Source organism: Cryptomeria japonica, chromosome 4, assembly GCF_030272615.1.
Source record: "Cryptomeria japonica chromosome 4, Sugi_1.0, whole genome shotgun sequence".
NCBI lineage: Eukaryota > Viridiplantae > Streptophyta > Pinopsida > Cupressales > Cupressaceae > Cryptomeria > Cryptomeria japonica.
The window spans coordinates 302,074,955-302,086,156 of NC_081408.1; the positions used below are offsets into that span (position 1 = coordinate 302,074,955).

At 33.3% G+C, this 11,202-nt stretch overlaps 1 protein-coding gene across 1 annotated transcript; it reads left to right on the plus strand.

Annotated features, from left to right (window-relative positions):
* Positions 1 to 217: 217 nt before the first annotated feature.
* On the plus strand, positions 218 to 8,995 carry LOC131875105 (putative leucine-rich repeat receptor-like serine/threonine-protein kinase At2g24130). Its single transcript, XM_059219127.1, has 3 exons — positions 218 to 422; positions 6,478 to 8,421; positions 8,541 to 8,995. The coding sequence occupies exons 1-3, from the start codon at positions 218 to 220 to the stop codon at positions 8,993 to 8,995; spliced, it is 2,604 nt and encodes an 867-aa protein (XP_059075110.1).
* Positions 8,996 to 11,202: the final 2,207 nt, after the last annotated feature.

An 11,202-nucleotide genomic window follows, 5' to 3' on the forward strand; every position in this document is an offset into this window, starting at 1 on the left:
GCCAGGCATCTCCTCATAAGACCAAGCAAAGATGTCAAGGAATTGATGTAGCAAATTGGAATATTCTTTGAATTCTTCGAAAGATAAGCATTTTCCCACCTTTATGACCTTGTCGGGAACCTTATCACTCATGATGACGTCAGTAGTTTCTCCACTAAAAGTGCACTATGGTCTTCTGGATGAGGGATAGACATTTCTTCTCCATTGTGAGATAGAGATGCCCCCTACAGAACAGATTCTCCAAAATACACTTGAGCATTCAAGCAGTATGGAAATCGACATTTATGATGATAAGGGGAAAGCCCATCATATGCACCCAAAGATTCCTTCAAGGATTCTTTCAAAGGGAAAAGATCTAAGGGAATTTCATTACATGATACACCAACGTCAATGGGTTCTGGATGAACAAGCTTTAAAGGAAGGTGATGATTTGAAATCATGTTAATAGTTAACCTTGGTTTTGCCTATCGACCCATGTGACGATATCCTAGTCTAGTATTGTGGTGATGAGGTTTGGGCTCTAGAGGAATTTGAATACCTTGTTCATTAGGTTCATAACCCTTCCCATCATACCCAAGTTGATACACCAACTTGTATCCAAGACCATAGATGTTTTGCAATTCTTTGAATGATGGTAGTTTCATATAGAAAAGGTCATCAACATGATAAGCATCACCTAGATTTATAGACACATAATCATCTTTCGTAGTCGAGGAGAATAAAATCTTAGGAAAGCTTAAGTGGATGGGATATACTTTGTACTCACCAACATGAGAGCTGGTGAAGTCCAAAGAACTCGAATCATCACCCAAACATGCATTTTCTATTGAAGGTGATTTAGCCGAGGAATATTTTACAAGTGTAGATTCCAACATTTTCACCTTACGAGTATCTACCTTTGAGGATTTTTCTTTTGAAGAATCCTGCCTCTCAGGTGATCTCTCCTTTTTAATGACTTCCTTAGTGACTTCTTTTTTCTCACGCTCTTCCTTTTTAGGGGATGAGACAAAAGCAAAGGATGCAATTGAAGAAAATAGAGTGGGTACATAATTTTGAAAGGAAGGTGTTACAAAGGCCTGACTGACTACAACTATTTGACATAGTTGCATAGCCTCAGGATCAACCTTAACTGTGACAACCTAATTATTAGCCTCAAACTTCATGGATCCATGAAGTATGGATGAAACAATTCACAAATCATGTAGCCATGGTCTTCCTAAAAGAATATTGTATGATAAAGGGCCTAGCATAACATGCACAAGGGTTGGAATAGTGATTAGTCCAACCTTCAAGAACAATATGACAGTCCCTACAGTGGTCTTACCATTGTTATCAAAACCTCAGATAAACAAAGAGGAGGCTGCCAAAGAATTTGGGTCCACCTTGATCTTTGGTTACAAGTCAAAACCAAAAACATTCAGTGTTGAACCTGTGTCAATAAGTGTTCATCTAATACCAATGCCATTCACATGAACAATGATCATTAATGGATCACCTAAACATATGGGATTCTTTTTTCTCATGATGAATTAGTATTTAATTAAAAAAGAGTTTGTGGAGGAAAAAAGAAATTACTATTTTTTATTATTGTATTTTCCTCTTCAAAATGTTTATGAAAAAGAATTGAGGGCTCATTGAAAGGTTAGTCATGTGTTCTCTCATTTTTTCAAGGATGAAAACCTTATTGAAAATATTGGTTTCAAAAATGAAAAACCCTTATCTAATTGGAATAAGTGAGCTAAAAAGTAAAGTTCATTCTTGAATTCACTTCTAGGTTATTGCAGAATCTTTATTTATGATCATCACTTTACATCAACATTATCAAGAGCAATACTTTGTATATGATGTTTTGAAATGTGAGATAATTTTTTTCATAAATACCTTTTTTCATAAGTATCCTTAATATTTTATTTTTTTCTTTGATATATTGTCTCACCCCACTAAATAAATGAAAAGAGTTATATTTTCTCATCCCACTAAATAAGTGGAAATATTGTAACCACTAAATAAGTGAAAGTTTTGTATGAATCACTCATCTCTTCTTGCATTCTCAAAACTCTATTATCTATTTTGTTAAGCCATAAACATATGTACATACATGCAACTCAGTTGTAGGTTGTTTATTGGCAGATATGTTTTTGATTAGAGAAAAAGAAGGTTTTGAAGGGACCTGAAACCCTTTACAAAAAAGATCAGTTTGGACTTAACAAGATATTAAGCCAAAACATATCACTACAAATAAATAGCCCCATAGAAACATATTCAAAAAAACATCAATCGAGTAGAGACAGAACTGACCTCTAACAACCAGTTGTCTAAAAGAAGACAGATGAAATAACTAGACAACTGAGGAAAATAAGAAACCAAAAATAAAACCATGCGACACAAAGAGGGTTTAACCAATAGGCACCCACAACCTGAACAAAATTTGCATAAAAAACCATTAAGGAGCAAAAAATCAAAGAAAGAACCAGAGAAAACTCCATCCCAATCATGAACAACCAGGGACCCTCAAGATTTACCTCTAGTACTGCCCTTGTGGGAATGAAGAGTCATGTCAAAAGAGAGCTTAGGCGTCTTAGATTTCTTTCCCTTAACAGCTATCCAACCCTCTTCCACCTTAGTAGCCACATCAAACCAATCTGACATACCCAACGCTAAACCACCCAAAATCTGAGAAGGAGCACCAACATCACCCCCATTCTCATAGTTTCTCCCTCCAAGAAAAGCATCATCATGAATGTTACTAGATTTGATAGCCAAAGCACCATCACTAGGCATAGACACTTAGGGTACAATTCCACTTGAGGAATCAACATGAGGGACATGAGACTACAGACTAGCCTCAACAACCACTCCATTGAAAGCCTGCATAGCCTGAGAAGAAACAACAATATCTTGCACTACCATTTGAGAGCCCTTAGGATTATCAATTTTCTTCTCAACTGTGTAATTCTGATTTGAAGCACCCTTCCATCATGAGGCTGACAAGGTTTTCTTCTCCAACCCACGACGCTCAATCGCATGACCTGTTTTGAAACATCTTTGACACTTGAAGGGTATCCCTTCATAGTCCAAAGTTTGAACCTAGTTGCCCTTAGAAGAATTGATAATGATCTCAACCGATATTCCTTTTGAAACATCTAGCTTGACCAAAATATAGGCAAAGGTGGAGTGAAGAATGTTAGACAAATCTTCATCCACCAACAAAAAATCCCCAAGAGCATTACCAATTTCCTCAAAAAGAGAATCGGCCAACAAATGAAGAGGGAGATAAGGAAGCCTAACCCAAACCAGAATCTTATTAAACATTTCATTAAAAAGGATTGAAATCAGAGTGCCAAGGTTTAACCATTAAAGGGAATTTCTATCCTCGGCATTCTCAAATTTTGCAATAAAAAAGCCTTTAGCCATAGGGTAAATATGAACAGTACCTTTATTGGTAGATATGTTTCTTAGTGGGACCAGTCTAAATTTGCATCATAGAGGAATCTAATTTCAACCAATTTGAACTAAAAAAAAAAATAGTTTTAAACATGTAACCCATGCATGCTTGCACATGGCAATGGGTTGTTATTTATGAGAAACAATTTTCTTTTTGTCAACTTGATGTAAAATTAGATTTAACATATAATATAAATTAAACTGATATACTGGACAGTGAAAATTGGCACTGAAATTATTAGTACTTTTATATGAATCAATATAGCTCCCATACAACTTTCTCTCTATAGTCTAGCATTGTGTCATGGCTTCAATGGCTTTATGCATGTATTCCATTAAAATGGATGCAACGCTTTTTCTAAGATAAATTCAACTATCAATAAATTCAGCTATCAATGTTTACATTAATTTGGCAGACATTTCGTAACTTATGCTTTGATTGTATTTGCTATGATCAAGAAAGTCTTATTGGTGAGCATGATATGCAGTGCATAGCCACAAGGATTGAGATATTCACTTAAGCATCCATATGTAGACACATTAAATATAGATCAATTAGTATATGATCGAGATATTGACTTAAGCATCCCATTAAATAAATGTTGATGTTGAACCCTGCACAAAGATTACTCCATGTAAAATTAGGGTAAGATACACCTCCTTTGAAACATGATCCTTAATAAATTAAGTTCAAAAAAATCTCCACAAATTAGATAAGGGGACTAATGAGAATGAAAAATCTTTATGAATTAAGTTCAAATAAAATTATATGTACAACATGGGATATGAACTATTAAAACTGATGATAATTTATGATAGTTTAACAAATTGTTTAATTAGACTTTTAGTTTTTTCGGGACTTAATCCTCTAAACAAACATCTTAAGAGTTTTTCAACAAAAAGGAGGAATTGTAAATGTATTTCACCACTCTAGACTCTTTGCCCTTCAACCCCTCTCTATTTACAAAATTTTGAGAGTACATAATTCTTTATAAGTCACCCTCATCTCACAATTTTTACAATCTAGGTTATTCACTAACAACCTCGCAATTGAAAAGCATATTTCGTGACTTTGAACTTCTTACACTCTAATCTTTCTTCCATATTGATAAGGCTTTGTTATAAGTCACTCTGATCTCAAAATTCTTATCAATGTAAATTTAACCTCACAACTATAAACACATTTCACCACTTTAAACTTGTTGCCCTCTAACGTCACTAGCCATTGCCAAAGCTTTTGGAGAATGTGCAGCCTTATGAACATAAAATTATCCCAATACAACCTCATAATTGTAAATGTATTTCACCATTTTTGCCTTCTCACTCTCTAGTATTGCTCCCTATTGTCAAATGTTTTGGAACATGTAGAGTCTTATAAATCACCCTCATCTCATAATTATTATCAATATGGAATAAACCCAATAATAACCCACTCATATATGATTAAATAGAAGATTTTATAAACAATTTTAATTAGATATTTTATTTTTTATTTTGTATAAAGATCAGGTGACATTTTCGAATTACAAGAAACAATCTTACACACAGTTATACACTTAATCCAACACAAAATTACCAAACTCTTCAAAAACAAAAAGAAACATAAATGATAACATAAAATCTGATTCATTTGATTCCAATCTCTTCAACATAAAAAAATGAAGTCAGGTTTCAAATTTGATTAGGCTTTAAACAAAAATACATAAAAGCCAAAAATAATAACAAAATGCTAGATTCTTGTAAAATAATAATAATAGAAGTTTTGTAATTTTGAAAGTGTTAGGTATAAATACATGAGAAATATGGAAATTAAATGAAGTAAGGAATAGTATTTTTGTAAAATAATGAACAAGTTTTGTGTTTCATATCAAAATGTATTTATTGAAAAGATTTTAAAATTTTAAGGAGCCCCTCCCACACATTTTTATTGAAAACATTTAAAAGAATAAAGCTTGATTACATATAATATTCAAAGAGTATTATAATTTAGATGCACATAAAATAAAACACAACAAATTATTACAAAGTCATTTCTCTAATGTATTTTTACAAACCTAAACCTTTCTGAAAAAAAAAAACTAGACTTAAAGAACCTATAGAAATATTACTACACCATCTGACAAATATTACTACACCGTGAAAGTTAGCCAATGACTTCACTTGACTTGACCATCTTTTATTTCCAACAATCTGTATTAATATTACTACACCATGAAAGGTAGCCAATGGTATAGCGTGTTTTCATTGGCAAGCGTGTGGGCTACGTTGGAAAAATGTGTATGCAAGAATAGACACTTCATACATCTCCAGTTGTCCAAAATAGCTCAGTTTTGTCTTATGCCAATGCAATTAGTCAAGCTTTAAATGAGTCTTCCCGCATGCAAAAGAAAATTTGAGTAAGAACAAATTTTACGGGTCCAAGTATAGACACACCATTCATCCCCACTTGTCCACAATACCTCACTTTTGTTTTATGCCAATGCAACTTTCACTCAACCTAACGAGTCTTCTCGCATGCTAAAGAAAGGTCCAAGAATAGACAAGATTATACTCCAAACAGAAAGGGAAGACAGAGAAATCGTAAGACAGATTGATTTTTTTCAAATACATGGCATATCAATTGATTTTCCAACCACAAATTTAATATATCATATTATTCAATTTTATTTATAGAAAAATGAGTAAAAAACTTATCATACTGAATTTTGATTCAAAAAGTAACAAATTTTAATCTGTGAAGTAGTTTCACACAACAGTCTACATATTTGTTTCTTCATCCCTCATCATCCAACAGTTCTTTAGGCCTCACATGCCTTCCCTCTTCTCTTTATACCCATCTAGATAGCTTTCCAAAGATTTTTTTGAAATTAAATAAAAAGAAAAAATCAACAAGAAAAAGGAAAAAAGAAAAGTCATAATTTCATTTGTAAGATTATTATTTTCTTAGATAGGTTTTATTCAAAATAATTTTTTTCAATCAATAAAGTTTTTTTTCATAATCAATCTTTTTCTTTTTTTTCATATTCTATGTAGTGGCAATATATCAGAACAACTTAAACGGCCCAATTCCATGGGAGTTTGGAAGGCTGTCAGAGTTGCAACAAGTGTATTTGTGGGGAAACCAACTCACTGGAGAAATACCCACCTCACTGGGCAATTGGACTCACCTGCAAAGGCTGGAATTGGCTCGCAACCAACTGAGCGGCACAGTGCCCCTGGAATTCGGGAAAATGCAGCAGCTGAGATGGTTAAGTTTGTCTGACAATCATTTAGTGAGTGGAAGCAGTGGTTTGTCTATTCTAAAAGTGTTAACTAACTGCTCCGGCTTGGAAATCCTTGATTTGGGATCTAATTATCTCACTGGCATCTTGCCCATTTCAATTGGTCGCCTTTCAAATTCACTTTCAGTTTTAGGTTTGTACTCAAATGAAATTGGGGGAAATATACCAGATGAGATTGGTAATCTAACAAACTTGACAACGGTATGCCTAGATGCAAACAGATTCAAAGGGACCATTCCATCTGCACTCAGTAAACTTCCGAATTTGGAGAGACTAACTTTGGACACAAACAATTTACACGGAAGAATTCCAAAAAGTTTTGGCCAATCAAAAAGGCTTGGATTGTTGTCACTCAGTGAGAACATGCTTTCAAGACAAATTCCAGACAGTCTTGGCAAGCTTCCACAATTAAGAAGGCTTTATCTTGATCACAATCAGCTATCAGGGAAAATACCTGCCAGTTTAGGGAGATGCAAGACGCTGGAAATGGTGTACTTGTTGCACAACAAGCTAACAGGAAATATGCCTCCTGAAGTTGCAGGTCTTCAGAATCTCCAATTCTATTTCAACGTTTCCGGATATTTATTGCAAGGTTCTATTTTGGAAATGAGCAAAATGATTATGGTTTTAGCCATAGATGTTTCTCAAAACAATTTCTCTGGTAGCATTCCCAGTGCATTGGCAAGTTGCAAGGGGCTGGAATATCTAAATCTTTCCGGAAATGCATTTGAGGGGCCAATCCCTGCATCACTATCAGATTTGGAAAATCTGAAGTACATGGATCTTTCTTGCAATAATTTGTCGGGTACAATACCGGTGGCTTTCAAAAAGATGAAAATGCTCCAACACCTCAATCTCTCTTCAAACAGGTTAACTGGAGAGGTCCCAAAGAGAGGAGCTTTCGCAACACTTGATGCCTCAGAAGTTATGAAAAGTCTTGGCCTCTGTGGTGGATGGATAAACTTGTCGCCATGCTCTCATCCCAATCACAAACATCCATCAGTCTCCAAAAAGGTAATAATTCCTGTTGTAGTCGGCATTGCAATTTTTATCATGTCTCTTCTACTGGTAGTAGTTTCCTATAGATCATGTAGACATTCCAGTGTCCCTGCTCTTAACGTATGGCCTCCAAAAATTTCATATGAAGAACTTGTAAATGCAACTGGTCGGTTCAATGATGAAAATCTTTTAGGAATGGGCAGTTTTGGATCTGTTTATAAAGGGATTCTAAAGAATGGTAAAAATATTGCTGTTAAAGTTCTCAAGTTGCAAGATGAACATGCTCACCAAAGTTTCAGCAGAGAATGCAATGCATTGAAGAGAGTTCGGCATCGGAATGTAATTAAAATCATTTTAGCATGCTCCAACCTTGATTTTAAAGCTCTAATTCTTGCATTCATGTCAAATGGAAGTTTAGAGAAATGGCTATACCCTCCTGAAGGGGGTATATGCAAATTAAATTTGAGTGATCGATTAAGGTTAGCAATGGAGATAGCACAAGGAATGGCATACCTTCATCATTATTACTTTGTTCAAATGATTCACTGTGACCTCAAGCCCAGCAATGTTCTATTAGGAGATGACATGACTTCATACATAGCAGATTTTGGCCTTTCCAACATTATTTTTGCAAATTCCATGGATTCTTTGACTTCTACAGATGCACTTAAAGGATCTGTTGGCTACATTGCACCGGGTACAGATTTCTTGCTATTGAACTATACAATTTCACTAGTTTTCTTTGTTTATCTTATAAACCATTGAAGGCATCAAATGACTAATAAGTAACTTATTCTTCTTTAATTGTTATTATAGAGTATGGAATGGGTGGAAATCTTACTACGAAAGGAGATGTGTACAGTTATGGAATTTTGATTTTAGAGTTGTTGACAAGGAAGAGACCAACAGAGGATATATTCGGTGAAGGAATGAATCTACAAAAATGGATAGAAATGCATTTTCCTAATAGAATCTCAGATGTGGTGGATAATTCTCTGCTAATAGATGCTCATGAATCAGAGACATCAATAGTAATGGAATGCCTTACTCAATTTATACAGATTGGGCTGTTTTGCACAAGGGAGTCACCTCAAGAGCAACCTGATATGACTAAGATAATTGATATATTAAATACAATTAGAGGTGCATTTCTTGGTACCCCTAAAAATCCTCAATTACCAATAGATATCACACCTTTTATTGATAATGAAAGAAATATGAAAATGCCTAAGAAAGAAAATAGGGGAAGTTCATCTCTGTCTACATCCTAAGCCAAAAGAATTTTTCTTGCTTTATTTATTGTCGAATCCAAAACACATGATGTCTTAATGTATCATTTTGGATAGTATAGTCTATTGTGAGTAGATGAAATAATGTTATAATATTTTTTGCTTGTGCTACATATATGGTATACTACTGTGACATGATTTAGGTTCTCCCATTTGAAATTGTGAGTGGATGTGATGTATTTTGGACATATCAATCATCTCAATATATGGTTAAATATATATATCTTAATTGAATCGAAAATCTCATTAAAGAGATATATAGATATATAATAGAATCGAATATCTCATTAAAGAGATATATAGTTTTTCTTATTATTAAATATGAAATATTTTGTTGTATTACTTATATATTACTGATATTAGATTTCTCCAATTTATGATTCTAATTGCTCTTACTTTTGAATTGGACTATGTTATTATTTTTTGTATCAATGTCTGGGATCACATTGCATGATCCATCATCAGAACAACAAAGAACTTAGAGAGACATAAGATGAATAATTTATATTAATTTTTGAATGCTAAATAATTGTTAAATTTATATTATTTTTTTACAATATTATAAAAAAATATTTAGAAATCAATGGTTTGTTCTAAATTCTATACATCTCAAAACTACCAAAATCTATATCAATTGCCATTGTTAAACGAAAAACTAAAAGACTATACACAGTATAAGGAGAATACTATTGTTAACAGAAAGTGAAATTTTAAAACTTTAAGTCTACAAAATCAACCTTCTATAAATATTTCATTGCAAATTAGTACAGCACGGAGGACAGACATAAGATTGAGCGGGTGAAAAATTCTCTTTTCTTTCCACAAAAAAACTCTGTGAGAGATGACATGATTACACCATTCTGTACATCATCATTAACAATGCTATTTTCAGAAGAAGCAGAGTAAGTGGTCATTGTATATATACACTGTACAGTTAAAGTCACATGTTGCTATCATATCACTATAGTGGAGATTATAGTGCATCCCATGAGCATTATAGTGGAGATATGATTCATTCCCACTCTTTCTCAGTATATAAGAGTGGCTAAGTTCAATCCTTTGAGGGGGAAATTAAAGACATCAAGGATTGCATCAGATATATTATTGAACAACAATGCCTCTCCAGTTATTGAGGTGTTTGGGAAGGTGGGGATGGCAAGACCTACCTTCTTCGGCATGTTTACAGCAACATAAAAGAAAGGTATGAGAAAACTATTTGGCTTTCAGTTTCTCAGCCTTATTATATTTCCAAGTTGCAATGTTTACAGCAGCATTAGTTGCAATGCGAAAGCAAGGAAAGAGGTGTCTTGTGATTTTAGATTAGATTAGGTTAATTTCAAAAACAAAGATAAGAATTAACAGTTCAAAATATTATTATACAAAAAATTAATTGTAATGGATTAGAGTATTTTGTTCTTAAATTAATGATGAAATATTGATGTGTAGACTGGTATATTTAGCTGATTTAATGATGATATATTTGACATTTCATGCACCACCACATTTTGCTCAAGGATCCAAGCAATCTTATTTGTACATGAAAGTATTGCTTTTATACTACTTCGGAATTGTGTTTGTATCCTCTTTTGTTTTGTTCATCAATACTTTTATGCTTTTTAATGTGAGATTCTTTAGATTTTGGAGGATAAGATTTTTTGAATAATAACTTTTGAGTTCTTACTTTCTTTTATATATATGTGTGTGTTAGAATTCATGCATGAAGTTTATGCTTCATATGACATATCGTTTAGTAGTTTTATAAATTTCTATAGTATTAACTGACTTAATCAAATATTGGATTATAGAGAATTTTTTAATTTTTAACTATCTTTCCTCCCTAAATAAATTTAACATATTGGTGTAAAACAAAAGGAATAGTCTCACATTGTTTTGTCCTTGGTCTTTCAAGTAATATGCATTTTGCAACCTAAATATAAATAATATTATTGTAAATAATATAAAGAGGGAACATAATTGCTCACTGGTCTTTTGCTGTACTTTTCTCTAGCTGTTGTCTTTTGTGCTGACCTTTTGCTGCCTTTCTTTCTTCGTTTTGTCCTTTCTTGCTTCTCTAATGCTTTTCTTTATGCTATGTATGTGGGTTTCGGGTCCCTTAAAACCTGTTTTTCCTTAATCAAAAACATAATTGCTCAAGGAATGAGAAATAGTTGAGATAGATGTAAATATTT

What these genes read in the sequence shown, in the direction of transcription:
- LOC131875105 (XM_059219127.1), top strand. Translation starts at nt 218, where the DNA reads ATGCCCCCTACAGAACAGATTCTCCAAAATACACTTGAGCATTCAAGC. An exon ending in TGAACAAGCTTTAAAGGAAG is followed by an intron (nt 423 to 6,477) that starts GTGATGATTTGA and finishes TATTCTATGTAG; the next exon opens with TGGCAATATATCAGAACAAC. An exon ending in TGTTGGCTACATTGCACCGG is followed by an intron (nt 8,422 to 8,540) that starts GTACAGATTTCT and finishes TTGTTATTATAG; the next exon opens with AGTATGGAATGGGTGGAAAT.